The 18,688-nt window shown below is 47.5% G+C and overlaps 1 protein-coding gene across 6 annotated transcripts in view; it reads left to right on the plus strand.

Annotated features, from left to right (window-relative positions):
• Positions 1-18,688, plus strand: part of ZC3H7B (zinc finger CCCH-type containing 7B) — a 47,307-nt gene that overhangs the window by 22,626 nt on the left and 5,993 nt on the right. For 2 of the 6 annotated variants that reach the window (XM_054630782.2, XM_077178627.1), the window contains exons 11-20: positions 100-209; positions 1,064-1,226; positions 1,312-1,473; positions 2,304-2,509; positions 3,969-4,069; positions 4,752-4,933; positions 8,480-8,565; positions 13,965-14,098; positions 15,712-15,817; positions 16,890-16,998. In XM_054630782.2, the coding sequence (XP_054486757.1) occupies positions 100-209; positions 1,064-1,226; positions 1,312-1,473; positions 2,304-2,509; positions 3,969-4,069; positions 4,752-4,933; positions 8,480-8,565; positions 13,965-14,098; positions 15,712-15,817; positions 16,890-16,998 (1,359 nt within the window). The remainder of the gene's footprint in view (positions 1-99; positions 210-1,063; positions 1,227-1,311; positions 1,474-2,303; positions 2,510-3,968; positions 4,070-4,751; positions 4,934-8,479; positions 8,566-13,964; positions 14,099-15,711; positions 15,818-16,889; positions 16,999-18,688) is intronic. The other 4 variants (XM_077178628.1, XM_077178629.1, XM_054630785.2 and 1 more) reach the window with 3 other exon arrangements.

Here is an 18,688-nt window from a genome sequence, read left to right on the forward strand (position 1 = left end):
TTGGGAAGAAAGTAGAACTTTCTTTGTGAGTAGAACTGCCTCTGAGAGGGAAATGATTGTTTTTGTTTTGTGGGGCTCTTTTCCCCTTCTTTTGCCCAGAAGAAACTAGCTCTCAGGAACTGCGACACCCACCTGGCAGCCAAAAACCAGCCCCAGTGGTGAGTGAGCTACTGCCCCGTGCTGACGTCCCAGGGTGCTCTGGAACCAAGGTAGTAGTGCTGGTGGTAGTGGTCACTTGGGTGATGTAGGTAATTTGGGCCCCTCCTCTTACCCTGCCCTGGTGAGTGTTGCCTCCCATGTTGTGGCAAGGCAGGTAAAGATTCCCACTGAGTCAGCAGGAAGACATTTGTTCCATCTTTGTTTTTATCCATAACTCCATATTGCCCAGGTAAACATGGTGTGACCAAGGCTGTAGGGTCAGCAGGGGATCAGGGAAGCCGGGGTCCCCCTGGATTTGGCAGACACATAATGCTCAAGGATGGGGCAGAGTAAGCCAACTTCGACTTCAGGCTACTAAAGTTCTTTGTTGCTCTCTGCCCCTGTCAGGAGACTTCTCCAGATGTTCTGCCTCTGTCCTATATCTCCAGTCTTTGAGAAAAAGGGGAGGATTAGTAAGTTTGGAACAAAAGTTATTCTTGAGTTCCTGTCACCTGCTGGCCCTGTTAACATCAATGTGAATATCCCTGAAGATTGACTGATAAGCAGTTTGGGGTTTTTTCGTAGCTTGGGATAAGGTTGATTTAAAAGTCTTTCATTGCAGAGTAGATTGTGATGGAAGGAATGGGAAGGAGTGAGGAGGGCATTTTGTTCTGTGGCTCGTGATAGAAAACTGAGGTCTCTTACCAGTAGGAAAGAGGCCTGTCTTTGAAGTGAACACACCACAGTGTTCATTCTCTTTGAAAAAGTTGCAGTCATCTGTTCTGGAAATGTCATTTTGATTAACATTTTGATGAGAGAGGAAATGAGAAAGGTTTTGAGAGACTGGAGTGGGGCAGGGGTTGGAGAGGTCTCTTGCCTGTGTGGTTGCAGAGCTGAACAGAGAGCTGTGTGTGTTTTCACTCAGGTCAGCCTTGGTGGAGGGAGTCACCCAGCTGTGCCCAAGGCCACCGAGCACCTGCTGTCCCAGCCAGAACCAGTAATGCCCAACACGGCTCTGCTGGTGAAGAACCCCCTGGCATCTACTCATGTTTTCAAACAAGCCTGTCATATCTGCTACCCCAAAACAGGTGATGCATTTGCTCTGCCACCAGAGCACTGGCACAGACTAGGAATTGGCTTTCCCCAGGCTGATGGGGTTACTCTCTCTGGCAGGGCCCAAGGCTGGTGATTACACCTATCGGGAAGGCTTGGAGCACAAGTGCAAGCGGGACATCCTGCTGGGCAGGCTGAAGAGCTCTGAAGACAAGACCTGGAAGAGGATCCGTCCTCGCCCAACCAAAACCAACTTTGTAGGATCCTATTATCTGTGCAAAGGTGATCTGTGGCAGTTGGTCGCTGGGAAAGGGATGTGCCAGGGGAGACTGGGAGGGAAATTCTGTTTGATGTTGCCTGCTGGCTCTAGGGTGTCCTGTTCCATCAGTAGCCTATGGACTGGATGGCTCAGTACAGTGAAGGGCAATGAGCTGCCATGTCGTGGAGAGCAGGCAGCTTCTAAAGTGGTGGAGCAGAAGAGTTCCAAAGGCTCAGTGAGTTGAGTGCTCAGAGCTGCTCTGCTGACATGGGCTTTCCTGAGAACCTGCCTCCTGGACATGCGCTCACATTAGTCCCACTCACCCAGCCGCCCATGGCAGGGTTCTGGTTCTGTCTAGGGAAAAGCATTCTCTGCCTGCTCCTTTTCTCCAGCCCATCCCACAGTACATGCAGGCAGTGTGACCAGACTGGTATCCCAAAGCAGTGTCATTACAAAGTACCTAACGAGGTGGGGAGATTGCAAAAGCCAAGCTAAAATGGCTCCTTACTGCTGGGCCTATGGAAGAACTTAATCTGTATTTGCTTTAAAAGGAGTTAGATAAGTCATTATTCAGGCCAGGCACTGAATGAAAGCTGGCCTCTTGTTTTGAGACAGATTCCCCCATAGCAGCATTACTGGAGATTGTCCCCATTCAGTAGTTTGCATTAACTCCTGAATGTCTTGATATAGGTGAACTTGGGAGGAGATGTCTTTTCCTTTTCTTTTAGCTCTCTGTTTTCTTGCTTTCAGTTCCATGTGGAACTGTGGGCAGTGGGAGAAGACAAGAGAGAGTTTAATTTCTGACTGGGCCGCCCTGCCTGTGTGGTGGTGTGTGCTGTTTGTTGCTTTGTAGATATGCTTAACAAGCAGGACTGTAAGTACGGGGATAACTGCACCTTCGCGTACCACCAGGAAGAGATCGACGTGTGGACGGAGGAGAGGAAGGGGACCCTCAACCGTGACCTCCTCTTTGACCCGCTAGGTGGGATCAAGCAGAGCAGCCTCACAATTGCCAAGCTCCTCAAGGAACATCAGGGCATCTTCACCTTCCTCTGTGAGGTACAGAACTGGTGGGAGGGGGCAGGCATCCATCATCTCTTCAGTATGTGTCTGGACCACTGATATGTTGGTAGTTGCCACCATGAAAATACGGTGGGATGACTTGCACAACTGGAATAACTTGGAATGGAAACTCTTCAGGAGGGACAGGTGAGGAAGGAGAGGCAGTGGGGGACCCCTTTGTGTTAGGGAGTGTTTTCACTATCTAGAGTTTAACGATGATGAAGATAGGCTTGAGTGGTTATGGGTAGGAACTGGGGGAAGGCCAATAAGGTGAGAATCTGTTACAGGCCACCCAACCAGGGTGAAGAGCAGACAAAATATTCTGTAGGCAAATGGGATAAGTCTCATCATTGCTGGCCCTTTTTCTTGTGGGGAACTTTAACTTACCAGGTGTCTGCTGTAAGTGCAGCACAGCAGGGAAGAAACAGTCCAGGAGGTTCCTGGAGTGTGTGGAAGATAACTCCTGACACAGCTGGTGAGGGTGACAACTAGGGAAGGCATCCACTGGGTCTGGTGTTTGTGAACAAAGAAGGACTGGTGGGTGATACAATGGTTGGAAGCCGTCTTGGGCACAGCAATCATGCAATGGTAGAGTTTTCAGTTCTTGGAGAAATAAGGAGAGGGGTAAGCAGAGTTGCTACCTTGCCACTTCACCTTCTAAAGGGCAGACTTTAGCCTCTTTAGGAGCCTGGTTGGCAGAGTAACTTGGGAGGCAGTCCTGAAGGAAAAAGAGTCCAGGAATGTTGGACATTCTTCAAGAAGGAAATCTTCAAGGTGCAGGAGCAAGCCATCTGTAACTCTGTGTGTCCCAGCCAGTGCCCTGCTCCCATAAGGACAGTGAGCATTGTACATAGGAGTGTGCAGGAGAAAGGAGTAGTTTCCCTCCTTAGCCCTGCAGCTGAACCAGGTGCTCACAGCCTCATGGGATCACCTGTCTCTTCCCCTATCTTGACATATTGCTTTGAATTGTAATTTAGCCCCAGTTACTTTAGAAATCGGAATTCCGTAATGCAACAAATTCCCACTTGATGTCTGTGCAGAGCTACTGAGTTGGTCAGTTGAGATTGCTTCATACCATCTTAATGCTCTGCAGCACAGTTTCCCATGTTGGCAGTGCATGCAAGGGGACGTGTTCTTTGCTGTGAAGTGGCTGTTCTTTTTTCTCCCTTGTTCTTGTTCTGTTGGCTAACAGGGAAAGAATATGCAGCTCTGACCAAAATTTTTCCAACCACAATGGAAAATACTGTGGAGAATAAGCCAAAAAATGTTGTCCGGAAGCTTTTCCAGAGATTGACTTGCTTTATTTTAAGCCCTACCACAAAGTTTTCACCACACTTCTTTCTAACTTTGAACATTAGAATAGGCTGGCTTTGGTTCTTCTTTCTCCTCTAAGTGAAGTCGCTCTGGTTCACTGCTCTCTAAGATTTTCCCAGTGTGCTACTTCTTCTCTTCTCAGATTTGCTTTGACAGCAAACCCCGGATTATCAGCAAAGGGACCAAGGACACACCATCTGTCTGCTCCAACCTTTCTGCAAAACACATTTTCCATGACAACAAGTGAGTGAACAATTTTTTCTCCTCATGGGAACCATGTCTCACAAGTCCAGCCAGTTTAACTCCAGGGCTCTGGTCTCTTTCGTCTTTCCTCCCTATGGGTTCCAATCATAGGACAGCTCAAATCATGATAAATAGCACTATGGGCTTCACCCTACATGTTTGCTTCTGGTACTGAGGGATTTCAGGCATCAGTAAAGCCCTTTGGAGTCACTCTGTTAATAAGTTTTCCATTGACTTAATTTGACTTTCAGTTTGGCCTTTACAAAAAGGTCAAAACAAAGATCCTCTAGCTCAGGATCCTGCCTCTGACTGTCTGGTAATGAATGTTTAGGAAACAAGTATAACAAACATGTCAAGTACACAGTCATACAATTCCTTCTGCTTCCTGCCAACCTCAGCTGTGGGGAGATGCTGTACCAGAAGAGTTGGTATCTTTGCTGCATATTTTTAAACTTGTCTGATCTCTGAACTTAGGCAGAGCATCACCCATGTGCTCAGGGTGAAAATAACTACCCAGGCTTGATAGGGTGGGAGGGCAGGGGTTTGCTTTTCCCAGAGGGAATCTGTCTCTCCTGGTGTGGATTTTCATGTGTCCTTTGCCTGCCCAGTCAAATGTCTGCATGTCATATGTAAGGAGGAGGGGGGAGGGTTTGATCCTCTGGTGCTTTGTATTTTTCTGCAGGTGTCTGGTCCACATTGTGCGTTCCACCTCCCTGAAATATTCCAAGATCCGTCAGTTCCAGGAGCACTTCCAGTTTGACGTGTGCCGACACGAGGTGCGGTATGGCTGCCTGCGTGAGGACAGCTGCCACTTTGCTCACAGTTTCATTGAGCTCAAGGTCTGGCTGCTGCAGCAATATTCAGGTGAGTGGGACTTGGCTGGTGTTGTGTACATCTGAGTTTCTTCCAGTGTGTACCCAGGGCCAGTTGAGAGGGACAGAAGGTGGTTTGGGACTACTGAGAAGATGTCACTCGCTCCTGCATATTACTTACTCTGCCTCCTCAGGGACACAAAAGAGAGTACCAAGGTGTTCTGTGAGGTGATTTGGCCCTTGTCCATTTATAGAAACAGGGCTATTATAATTTGCAGACCAGAAAGCCTTTCCCTTGGGATCAGCTGAATAAAATTAAAATAATTAGGAAGATAGAGCTGAATCCCAAGAGCTGTTTGGTGCTTAGATCTTGTGCAAATAGCAGCTGGACCCCTGAGTGAACATGTCTTGCAGTGAGGATGGCAGCACAGGTGATGAAGCAGTTGGTTATATAAAGAAGGCTGTGAATCTCTAGTTTCTCAAAACAAATTCACCAACAGCAGGAAATTGCAAGATACTTGGTGTTTCCCAGAAAACCTTTGATGACATGCCTCAGGGGAGGGTTTTATGGAGATTATACTCAGGGAAATCATATAGTGACACTGCCACATCTGGCACTTTCAGTCCTGTCACTTTGTCTCATCTGATATATTGGAGGTTTTCTCTGGCTGCTGTCCTGTTGGCTGTGTAGATATTAGTCCACCCACAGTGCTACCTACATGTTTTTTCACCACAGGGTCTCATTTAGTGCAACACCCAGCCTGGTAATGGGTGTACTTCAGAGAGGAAACACATTATGCATGTTTCTCACCATTCTTTGATGTCATAATTGATGTTTAGTGCAGTCCTTGGCCTTGGCTTCAGCTCATGAGGGAGAGTGATGAACAAGGAGCACACTGTGGCAAATGGCATCTTTAATCTTTCTGTTTGCCCTCATTTACTTGTGGCCTCAGGAAATTAAAAAATTACAGCTCTGGAATTTCTAAGATAGCACACTGCCTGTGAGTCATGGGCCACCATTGCTGCCCTACGTGCTTGTGATACTGCTCATTGTACTCTGGGCACTCTAATATTCAAGTACCTTGCTTTTATCTGCATCCCATGGTTGGTTTATTTTAGTTGTTTTGGTCAAGTTTTGTTACTTGAAAAGCTTCTTTGCTCCCTTCTTCCTTCCATCTGTGTTCCTTCCTCTTCATCCTGCAGAACAAATAAACTGATTTTTTTTTCTTCTTTCCTTCTTTTTTTGAAGAAATCATTTCAAAGGGAAAGCTGAGGAGATGAAACAAGCCATGAGTTAAACTGCAGAGTTGATCACTAAGGCTTAATGATCCACCTTTTCCAACAATAGGAGAGACATTATCTTGTGGGGTTTTTTTCTGCAGGGCTGTATATATGAGCCTGCTTTCCTTGTTAGTTTGCCTCTCTCAAGTGTAGCCTTCATTATGGAAACTGAGATTAAAGGTAGTTGTTGCCATTCTCTGGGAATGCTTTAGCTTTGGGGCAGGAAGTTTCATTTGAGCACTAGTTGCTCAGCAAGAATAGGAAGAGGGCAGCTTACATTTGAAACACTTCACAGCCATTTGAGCATTCACATGTTCATGGGAATAAAGGATTTGTTCATGGGGATAAAGGATTGTATTAGTGGAGTAAAGGTTCCCAAGATCTGAAAATTGGACAGGCAGGACTGTTTTCTTGTTCACTGTGGCTTTTCACAGGCATTTCTTGCTATCTTCTTCAACCAGTGGTAATAACAGACTCTTTGTCTTCACTAATGATATTGCAAAAGATGCCGAAATATTATAAGTAATCAACACATGGGCCTCTTGGTTCCCAGCTCATTTCTTTGTGACAGTTCCTGCTTTGAAAAGCTGGTAGATTGAAAACCATCCTTTCACATTTGTGAGGGTTTTTCTTTCCCAACCACCACATTTTTAGACTGTATTGTTGAGATAGTTCAGAATTCTAGAACTGGAAGAAGGCAGTCACAAGAACTACGTTTGAAATTCAGTTTTCTGACAAGACCTGTATATGCTTCTCCCTTTGGTTCTGCACCCCATGGATCACAGGTGTGCAGAATGGTGAAGGTGGGAGCTGCTTCAGACCTTTTCCAGCCAGGTCCAGTGCAGCATGTAAATTTTTTGTTGTGGTTTTCCCAGATTTAGAGGTTTTGTCCCCAAAATACAAATCATCCTTGTGTCTGACCCTGGAATACTTGGACATGGAAGAGGGAGTTACAATTTTTCTAACTCTACACCATTTCTTCTGGGATTAAGGGTTAAGAGGTAGACTATTCACCAACAGCTCTGATCTGTGAGCAATACCAGTTATGCAGTACCTGCCATTTTAAAGACCTGAGCAAATGTTCTTGAAGAATGGTGAAGTTTTCTGAGTGCTTTTCATCCTGTTCAAACCCTGTGCAAATGGTAGTAGTGGTGCCTGATGGGGACATGAACATTCAAAACTACAGACAGGAAAACCGAGGTCAGGAATGCTGTGACTTACTCAAGCTACACACAGCCTAAGCTGAGATGAAAACTTTGTTTGGTGGCCCTTAAGTTCTGGAATGTGCTGTCTCCCAGATCAATGATTATGTTAATGTAATACTCCTGGGGAACACCTCACTTCAGTAATAAAAGCTGTAGGCATCAGCAAAGCAACCAAATTAGCAATGCCTGTGTCCTAGGGATGCTGCATCATGGCCATCCTCAGCACCCCCCCCCCCCTTGCAGTCAGCTGCCTGTGCAAGATATTTGCTTCAGTTTGTTTTGGCAGCTGTCTTGGGTCTTTAGAGCATTTAATAACTCGAATGCCCATCTAGCTGGCTGGTGCTAACAGAGGCTGTTCCCTCACCACTTGAGCTGGTCAGGAGCTAATTCCTTAGATAAGGTCTGACCAATCCTTTTTCTTGTTGTCTGATGTTGTATTTCTGATATCTGAGACCTTGCAGATCTTTCCTTGCTGGTTATTTACTAGCAGCTGTTCCTTGGTTAGTTTTGCACTGCTGCCTTGGTTGTGCTTGGCATCTCTTTGTGTTGAATTTCACCTTTCTCTTTGCCTGTGGGGGGCCCTCTCAACTTGAAGGTGTAACAGGCTAATTAATCCCAGCAGGTAATAGGTGAGACTTCTGGAGTCTTGCAGATGCTAGATGTCTCAGTGGGTGTCTGTGATCCTCCAAGCTAGAAGCAAAAACTCCATATACAGTAGATCAATAGTAAGAAAGCATTGCCTTTAGGACCTTGGTAGAATCTGCTGATATGGGGGTTGGGGACAGCCTTGGTCAAGCTCTTGACCCTTGTGAAGAATTATTTGCTTGGAAGCAGTGTCTGGGTTCTTTGCAGACTGCCTGAGCAGAAAGCCAAGTCTAAACAAGTCCAGGAGACTGAGCTCTTCTTTTGTTTTTCTTGTGTAGAGAGGAGCTTGCTTAGCAACGGATTAGACATATTCTGTCACAACTCAGTCCTGACATTACCAGGGGGACTGTTGGGAGCCGTCAGCTACTCAGGGGTTACTAAGCCCAAACTAAAAAGTCGTGCAACCCCTCCCTCTCTTCTCTTGGTCAGAGGAGTGTAGCTCAGTTCTGTCTCCTTTTTGTTCCCAGGAATGACCCATGAAGATATTGTGCAGGAGTCCAAGAAGTACTGGCAGCAGATGGAGGCACATGCCAGCAAACCAGCCAACAGCGTGGTAAGTAAGGTCCATCGAGGGCTTGGAGACAGATTTTGCTCCCAACAGTTCCAGCCCTTACTCTCTTTTCCTCCCACGATTGTGCCTGACAGGTCCCAGGCAGACCAGGCTGGCCAGGTGAGAGCTGAGGTGGAGGAGATCTGAGAGCTTTCCTGGTTGCAGTGCTGGTGTTGAGCTTTGTGCCTTGTTTTGCAGTGTTGTGATCTGCTCTGTTCCCTGCTAGGGTGAAGCCTCCAGGTCACCAAGGGCAACTCACCTGAGAATGTTGTTTCCTGTGACACTTGCTGGTGAAACTGGGAGATTTTGGGGCAGTGGTCACATAGTGGGGACCAAATGTGTCCTGCTGCCCTTTAGTGGCCAAGGGGCAGTAGAGCAGTTTGAAGGACTTCTAAGGAATGACTCATGATGTCTGATCTGAATGCAAGAGTGGGTGGAACTGGCAGCCCAGGTGCTGTTGAGGCTGACAGAGACCTTAGTGGTGCTTTACCAGGAGGAGGTTGGGAGCTTTGCCTTTTTTTTGCCACCAGTCTATCAGTGTGGAGGGCTGAACGCTCCAGCACTACCAAGAGCATACCAGGCTAGTGTGAGAGGGTTAGAAGCAAAGGGCTTTTTCTTTGTTTACTTTTCTCTGTCTTGTTGGCTATGGGCAGTTCTGTCTTATTATTTTTTTTATCCCAGAGGGGATTTCTGTACTGTAGGAGCAGAGCCCACCCAGTGAGGACAATTCCCAGCCCAGTCCTGAGGTTGAACTAAAGCACTTTTTGCCATTAGAACAGGACAGTGGTGGGGAAAGTGGTGCAAATCCTTTTTGTTCCTATTTGACCGCTTTCTTTAACCTTGGCAAACCTGAGCTTGCCATCCCCTGGCCTGTGCCTTACTGTCTGAGCAAGTGTGTTTCACCTTTGTGTGGGATGGGTCACCCAAGAGTTCCTCTGCAGAGACCAGTGCCAAGTGCAGTCTGTGAGCACCCTGTGGAGGAGGTCTTTTATAGGAGAGGAATCTGAGTCACTCATGTGATGTTTAGCTGCTGTTTTTTGTCATGGTTGTGTGCCATCAGAAGTGTTCTGGAGGCTGCTGGGGAAGCATCTTTGGGAAGGTCTGATGGGCATAGCTTAGCCTAACAGAAAAGATGCAGGTGACTACACTGACACTTGCAGTGGGCTCTGTGTCCACCTATGCACTGGTTATGCTGCATGAGATGGATTCATCTTCAAGGGGATGCTCAGCAATAAACCTGTGCAGCTGTTGTGGTCTGAAACAGTTGGAGGAGAGGAATGGGAAGCAGCAGTCCAGAATAAGCAAGAATAACCAAGGTCTGTAGTTCCCAGGACTGTCTGACTTGCTTAAAGGATATGTTCTAACCTCTCAGGAAGCTGAATAGGACAAGTTTCTACATCCTGTATTATATGAGAAGTGGATGATCTGAATGCTCCCTGCAACCAGAGCTGGCTGTGATCTCTTTCTGCCTGGTGTGGGGACAGAGGCAGTGACATGCATCTCCACATGGGAAGAAACTAGATGTGAATTTGCAGCATTTTGTGACAGCAGTTGAATTTATATCAGCAATCCCTGCTCCATATGTGCCTTGCCCCAAGAGCACAGTCCAGAGATTGGTTTTGTCCTGCCTGCTGTGAATTTACCTGCATTTTCAAGAAAGCTCTGTCTTGCCATTCTCTGTGAGTAATGAGGGGATTAAAGAAAAGATAAATGGACAGCTGTTTTACTGTAAGCCTTGCAGCTTCAAATTCACCTTTGTCTGGAAGTGCTGCTGCTGGAAAAATAAGCTGTACAGCAGGCATGGTCAGAGCATGTACTCTGAAGCACGTGGGATCTGGATGCTAAGTGAGGGCTCCATTTCTGGCTGCTGGGGCTTGCAAGGGGCAGAGGATCAGGAAAGAAAATGCCAGAGCCTGCCAAATCAGGGGATGGGTAGAGAGCTACAGTTTCTGGGTCCTGTGGACAGTGCTAGGGCTAATGACCAATGGCAAAGTCTGGCTGTGCCTCACAAATGCCTGTCACAGAGCTGACTGCACCCACAGCCCTTCCAGGGTGCAGAGGAAAAGCAGCAGCCATATTGGTACAGTGAGAAAGTGTCTCCCAGCAGCACCACCAGCCGTCCCTAAGGATTGGCAGCCTGGTACTGGCACTGTGCAGGGAGACAGTCAAGTCAGTCAGATGCATGTGTTTGCAGTAACACACCATGGCTTTGGCAGCAGCACGTCCTCAGCCAGAGGGCTGTGCTTTGGGATGAGACTCGGGCTTGCTGCCGAAGGCCCTGCGGGCAGGGCTCGCTATCTGCTGAGAGATGTTTACTTTTGCCATTGTTTTCTCCTGTCCAAGCAAGCTAACGTGACTCAGAGTTTTCTCAGCAGCCTTCCAGCTTTCAAAGTTGGCTGCCTGGCAAAGACAACTTCCCAGGAGTGCTGTAAAAACAGACCCCTCCTTTCCACCATCCCATGTGATCCACTCTCACTCCAGTGCCCTCTGGTCAGCGGAAGCGAAGTCACTCTGGGGGATTTTGCTGCAGTTTTGTCACAGCTGCCAGCTGGACTCAGCACCCAGGGCTGTCCAGTTGTGGAGAAAAGAGGCAGGCAGCATGCAGGGACCCAGTAGCTGTGACAGTGAAGGTCAGGAGGCTTAGCAAGAAATGAAAAATGAAGATACACTGCTTGCCAAGCACCTGCCGGGAATCTTGCACTTGGCCCCACAAATTTGGCCTCACAGCAGCTGCTGTAGGAGTAAACCCAGTGGCCACAGATTCAGGAGCCTGTCAGCGGGGAGGGGCTGTTGTAGGGAGCTGGGTGTCCTCTCATTGCATCCTAGCAAACTGAGGGGTTGTAGCTCTCATTTTTTCTGGTTTTCAAGACCTGCTTTGTTGTTATTCCCCTAGCCTGCACCAGAATCCCCATGAAAGCTCACCTCAGAATTATCAATTTAAGCATGGAGAGGAAAAAACCTCACCATTAAGGAGTAGTTACACCTAAGTACTACTCACTCAGTTAGGTGGCTGAGTAACCTGGGCTCCTCATACAGTCCTCTGAGGTGTGTGGCTCCTCCAGAGAACATTTCAGTATCACTTAGAGGAGTTCCTGAAGATGGGAGACATGAATGGCCGTGCAGGGTCTGTTGCTTTCTGCAGAGCCTGAAGTGGAGAGTGGCCGTGCCAGAGACTTGTATTTATTTGGTTGCCATGGAGTACAGCTAGCACTATATTGTCTGGCTTCATAGCAAGGGGCGGTGCCATAGCCCACGGCACTTTTGCCTGGCTTCATCTGCTGGAGCCTCATGTGATATAATTTCCACACTGTTGGTTATCAGCAGCCTGCCAGGTATGTGTCTTGCCTTTACAAATACAGTCATGTAGCATTAACAGGAGCCGCTTTGAATTTTTGCTTGGTTCCTAATCCCCTGGGAGCACACATGCCCACTGGATTGACCAGCAGTTTGCATGACTCAGATGAAGAAATGCACAGGGCTTCTTTTGGTTAAGAATTTGTGGAAAAAGCATCCCAGATTACCAGAACTACCTGAGAGATATTTTCTTTCTCTCTGATCTCTTGTCTCTTCTGCAGGCACTCAGTGTTTAGTTTTGCTGGGTCAGTAGGTTTGAGCAAAGTTTCCTGGCTGTGCTGAGAGAGATGTCACCAGGAGGATAGCATGGGATTGATAAAAGGGAATATGCCAGCAGTGCCATTTTGTTACCATAGGCCTATAGGTTTGATAGGTCAGTAGTGAGCGGTCGTGGAATTTCCTTTGGAGATTAAAGCTACTGTTGAAAGGCCACATATCTGAGAGGGAGGCACCTTATTACCTTTCATGATAGCCCAAATCTCAACTCTGCTCATCTCACAGCCAGCCACTTTGAAGTGTTCTTGGTGGTCACCAGCACAGGTGACAGCTGACAGCAAGTGGTGAACGAGTCATGCGCTGGGAGCCACCAGAAAGGTCATTCTCTCAGACGAGAGATTGCCCTCTTTCAAAATAGATTATCTCTTTCAAAAGAGATGCTGGTTCTCTCAGAGGGTCCTTTTGCTGGGACATCAGAGAACTGATGGCCTCATGTATGCAGCACAGGTGAGGTCAGCTCCCCAGTCAGCTTTTCACAGTGAAAGAGGACCCTTTGTCCTCCGTCACCCTCCAGAGTGCCAGCTCTGGTTCTCCAAAAGACTATGTCTAGAGGATGCAGAGTGGTAGTTGATAGCTGATGTGGTGTCTCCTGGGAAATGCTTTGATTCTGTGCTGCCTGTGCTTGCTGTTTTCCCTTCACCAAGGGGTGCAGCCAGGCTCCAAGCTGCTGCTAATCAATTGCTGGCAGAAACCTGCTCTTCAGGGCCACGGCTGGCATGTCTGGTTATTGTGAGATGCTTAGGGTTAAAGTCAAGGTATGGCAGGTGGCACAGGCTGCTGATGTGGCTGACAGTCAGAGAATTGTTTTGCTGGTGCATGACCTTTGTGCTTCATGGCCAGCTCAATGACCAGGGTGTTATATTGTACTCTCACATACTCCTGTGCCCAGGGCCACTGGCATCCAGTCGGGTTTGTTTTTTGGTTTGGAAATGAACTGGAGACACCAGCCTCATGTTCTTCCAGTGGTGATACAAAATGCAAGCAGTTTTCCAGAGATTTGCTCAGAAAACATGAGGCAGCAGTGATATGAGATTGGCTCCTTTTCTTTTCCTTCTCCACAAGTTAGTCATAATCCCAACCTAGCCTTTTCAGGTGGGGTGGGGGCAATAAGTGCAATGGCTGAGAAGATATGAAATATGTGCATTGTACCTCTGTCCAGAGACTGTGATTCAACTGCCTGTGAAACGCAGTGCAGAGGAATTGTGAGAGACAGAAACCTGCCCAGAAAAGGCTTGGAAGGCTATCAATAAGAGGACCCAGCTCTGACTTCATTGTGTCAAATGTTAGGTGTGACACGAAGTTCTTGGTGCAAAAGCAGGAGTTTTGTGTCCTGCATTGTGATATGGTACAGCTTCCTCCCAAGGGGCCTCTCTTAGCTGTGTGACCAAGGGCTCTCCACAGGCAGTGGGACATGGATTGCCCTCTCTGCAGCGAAGTGGGGATTAAGCTCTGGGGCAAGTCTCACAGAACTTGTCTGTACACGGAGGTACACTGCCAGGGTTTCACAGCCAGGACTGGTCAGTGCTGGAAGCTGCCAGGCTGTCTGTGCTTTTGGCCAGATGTCAAAGCCCAGGAAATCATGCTGAAGCAAGCAGTGATTTTGCTCCTGTCTGGTATCTCATCGGGCCACCGGCTAACACTGGCAAAGGAGAGCTTATTTAATCTGGCTTGTTGCTGGCACACAGGCGTGCAGGGAGCTGCCAGCATCTCTGTGGCAGGTTTGGGGGTGCATTTTGCCTCTGTTGGCCTGAGGCTGTGGTTCTTTTCCCCAGGCTTCTCCCCGGAATCCCACGTCAAGCACCTTTGACCTCCAGATGAAATTTGTGTGTGGCCAGTGCTGGAGGAACGGGCAGCTGGTGGAGCCAGATAAGGACCTCAAGTACTGTAGTGCCAAAGCCCCTCACTGGTGAGCAATTCAACCTTCTCTTTCCTCTACCCCTCTTCAAGGGCAGGAATTTTTCATCCTACCTTCTCCACGGCTTCATTTGGCATGTGTGGAAGAGGCTGTAAGGTTTCCTAGCAGCCTCTCACTGCTCGGGGTGTTTGTCACTATAGCAGGCATTGCAGATAGCTGTTTTCCAGCTTCCTTCTCTCTTTACTGTGTGTATTTGCTGCCAGCAATACAGTCGTGCAGACTGTTACTTCTGGCACAGGAAGTCCAGATCCCACAATTCCCTTTTCTCCCAGTTCCTATAATTTCTTTTTACCAGGGCCACTAACAGAGTTCTCCTGTACATGTATTTATGCACTTAGCTGTTTGCAGATGTCTGTCAGGTCACAATTAGAAATGATTCAAGATACCCTGCTTCCTTTTAAATTAGTTTCCCTTGGCTCTTTCATTGCTTTGGTTGCTCCTCTATGATGGATCTTTGGTTGCTCCTCTGTGATGGATCTATGATGTCTGTTTGCACCTCTTGACTCCTTGGGGCCCATGAGAATGTTTGGTGTGATAGAAGCATTGAATCCTAGAACAGTTTGGATTGGGAGAGACTTTTAAAGGTCATCTAATCCACCCATCCTGCAATGAGCAGGCACATCTTCAACTAGATCAGGTTGCTCAGCCTGACCTTGAATGTTTCCAGGGATGAGGCATCCACCGTCTCTCTGGGTTGTGCCAATGTTTCAACACCCTCATCATAAAAAATTCCTTCCTTACATCTTGTCTGAATCTATCCTCTTTTAGTTTCAAGACACTACCCCTTGTCCCAACACTACGGGCCCCACTAAAAAAATTGTCCCCATCTGTCTTATAAAGCCCTCTAAAAGGGAAATATTGGCTGGGAAGTCACTGTGTGGTCATGGAAACTGTGGCCTGTGTCACCTAGGCAGCCTGCAGGGATAGGATAGAAGGGTTGATAGAACTTGTCTTCCCATAACACAAACCACAAAGACACAGTCCAGCTTAATATTGTAAATGTAAAACTTTTGTTGAAGAAGAGACAGAAGCAGCAGTTTCTGGAGGAAGTAAGTGGGTGAGGATTGCTTCCTCAGATGGGAAAAATAACACCTCCTTGTGCAGCTGCTGAATAGAGCTGGGGTTTTTGCTCAGGGTATCTCCTGGTGATCCCTTGCTGGAGCTGAAGGAGAATAAATACTTCCTGGCACTGTTCATAAGGTAGTGCTTGTAATGACTTGCATTTCTATTGCACCTTTCAAGCAGAAAATATTCCCAAGTGTTCTTCATGGATCTGATTGCACAAGAATAGGCTGTGTCAAAGGATGGAATGCAGCTGTTTAATAATCTGTGGTGATGCCATGTGAGATTTGGGGGAGACTTTTGTGGCTTTATGAAAGGAGGTACCCCAGGAAATAGGTAATATTTACAGGGAGAAGTCCTCCTAAAGCAGCCTTCTTGTGGCTTCTCCATCACAGATGTGCATGTCTAGGAACAGCCAGATAGTGCAGGGACAAGCTGGACAGGAGGATCTGCTCATCTCTCAGCATTTAATGGTCTCTGAGGTAAAGAACATTAGTTCTGCTCTTTTTTGTGTCTCTCTTGATTTATTCTTTCTTCTTCAGCTGGACAAAGGAACGCCGTGTCCTGCTGGTGATGTCCAAAGCTAAGAAGAAGTGGGTGTCGGTCCGACCACTGCCTTCCATCCGTAACTTCCCACAGCAATATGATGTAAGCCCCACGCCCACCATGGCCAGGTGCCCCATCCCTTTCCCTTTCCCTTCCACCACGGTGCAGTGTTTTGAGGGCTGCTCCCTTGAAGATTTGTCAAGGAAGCAAGCACATGATGGCTGAGATGGGAGGTGAGGACAGACTGATGGCAGCAAAATACATCCAGCAAAAAAATGGAGCAGAAGAAGGAGCAGCGCCCATTTAAACCATTCTGTGCACAAATGCAAATTTCCAGTGTTGCTGTTAATGCATAACAAAAGCTGTTCATGCATCTCTGGCTGGCAGAGGGTTTGGGAATGAAATTTAAGACTCCCCTTAGGTCAGGGTTTCTCAATGTGGGTGAGAGGCAAGATGCTAAGAGAGAAGCCTATCCCTGCCTTTGCTGTGACTGCTATAGATTGTGAACTTGCTCACAATGGGTTTTGAAAGCAAAACTAAGAACTCAGCTAAAAAGCCACATGCTGAGGAAAATTACAGATATCCAGCCTCCAACCCCAGCCCCAAATGCCGTGATAGAGAATTCCTCTGAATTCCTCTCTCCCTCTCCTTTCTTTTTTCTCTGGAAGGAGAAAGCTCCTTCCCCCTACCCTATGGTAGGTCCTCCTTTTGTGCCAGGACAGGGGGAGAAAAGATGATCAGTAAATACGATGTTTAGAAAGTTTCACATTTTCTCTGGGCAATGATGCTGTTGGTAGCTGTGTGTGCACCAGTGTGGTCTAAGCAATCTGTAAGGCCACTCTTCACCCACTCAGAGATGGTGGAGAATGAGTCACCTTTGGGGACCAGCAGCTTCATCAGTAGGAAACACTATTGGGTCAATCCAGGATGCTCCCTGCTGTTGCCCTGTATCTGCACCCAGTCACCTATGGAAATGGCAGCAGGTGCTGAACTGCCTGTGTGTTTCTGTCATCAGGAGACTTTGGAAAAGAATCATGAGTTAATGATATATAAAGTGTCCTGTTTGCAACCTCTCCTGTGCAATTTAATGCCCCAGCTGGTTATCAAACCCACTTTCCCCTCTAGCAAGGACTGACTGTGCAGATGCTAAATTTTTCTCTCTGTCTTTTAACAGTTGTGTATCCATGCACAGAATGGCAGGAAATGCCAGTATGTGGGCAACTGCTCCTTTGCCCACAGCCCTGAGGAGAGAGACATGTGGACCTTCATGAAGGAAAATAAAAGTGAGTGGGGGAAATGTGGACCAGAAAGTTTGGGGAGAGGGAAGAGGACATTTGGGCATCTGGAGGGTCTGTTAAGACATATTCTTGACAACAGAGATGGAGCTGAACAAGGCTGCTGCCATGAGTTTATGTGGGATTGTGGGTCAGGTCTGTCTACAGCTGCTCTTTTCATAAATGGGCATGTATCTCTTGAGTCCCTTGCTGTGGGACTAGTGCACAATAGTTTTATGTCTTACATTGCTTCACTGCTGCCCTCTCTTTCTGCATCACTTTTGAATCCACCCTGTACTGTCCTTCCAGTTGCCTGTAATGTCCCAGGCCTGGCTCTATATGGACCTCTGCCAAAGCACCAGTCCTGGCCTGTAGCTGCTCCTGTATCTTTCTTGTCAGTCTTCTATCTGCCTTGGCTGTCTTACTTATTTCTGCTCATATTCCTTGGTCTTGGGCTGTGGCACTCCCTGCTCATGGCATTGTATTCAAAGGGGTGGAGTTGAGATCCTGAATGAGAACATTGCTGGGTGGTGCCTTTGTGGAGAAACTAGTCTATATTTAATTCTGCAGGCTTACCTTTTGGGCAATAGTTGGGGGGGGGTTGCCCATATCCTGGACAGCCAGCTCTGGCAGAAATCCTTGTTTATTCAGATCAACAGGAGGCTGGGGAAAAAACGCCAGCTGTCCAGGTGCTCATCTACCCCTGTTGGAGCTGCTGGAAAGCCTGAAGGATTTTAGGCCTGCCCTGAGTTTTTTTGGTTCTGTAGAGGGTCCTTCTCTCTGCTGAGCCAAACTGTTACTTGTTGCAGTTCAAAGCATTTCATTGCTGGGGCCTTTAAAGCACATCAGTCTGTGTATGTTTTGCTCAAGCACAAAGGTGAATCTTCAAACAACAGCGTTGTCTCAGTTTGGGGGAATTTGCATTCATTATCCCCAGTTACCTCAAGTTCCTCAATCACTCATTTAGCAAGGAGTAAATCACTAATGCATCACACTTAGAGCATCATATTGATATCTGCAAACATTTATGTTTCCATAGCCTCTCTCAGGAGCTGATCTTGCAAAGGCAGATGTCTAGTTAAAGCTTCCACCTCAAATTTCCCTTCCCAGAAGTATGTTGAATGGCTTTTAAATCAAAAGCCAGGAGAGACATTGACTGCAGTTCTCTGGGCAGGTTTTGAACTTAGAGCAAGCTATCATTAGATCTTCCTCCCCTCTGCAGTGCTTCCTGTGGCCAACTTGCTTAGGAGCTCTCCTCCCTCTCTAGTGCTGAGGGTGAAGCTTGGGCTTAGAGGGAAGAGATGGATCTGAAACCAGCCATGCCTTAGCTTCCTGATTGGATGAGATGTCTCCTGAGGTCAAGTAGAATCAGGCCTCTTGGAGAATCATCTTGTGGAGTGAATTCCAATGAGATCTTGCAGCACTTTGCCATCTTTTTGAAAAGTTTGTGTGGCTGTTGTCACAGTTGCCCCTGGACTGATAGAAGACCCTACCCCCCAACATGCCAGGTGGCATGCTGTGAATTTGGCTCTCTCCCCAGGGGTCCTGTCTGAGGAGGTGACATGGGGCACAGCCCTTCAGTCTGGTGCTGCTGCACAGGCGAGGGGAGGGAAGGGCTGCCCCAGCATTTGTCCTTTTCTCATAGTTTGTGCACCAAGTGGGAGGTTGTTGAGTGGCTTCATGTGTCACCTTTGTGCAG

Source organism: Agelaius phoeniceus, chromosome 5, assembly GCF_051311805.1.
Source record: "Agelaius phoeniceus isolate bAgePho1 chromosome 5, bAgePho1.hap1, whole genome shotgun sequence".
Taxonomy (NCBI): Eukaryota; Metazoa; Chordata; class Aves; order Passeriformes; family Icteridae; genus Agelaius; species Agelaius phoeniceus.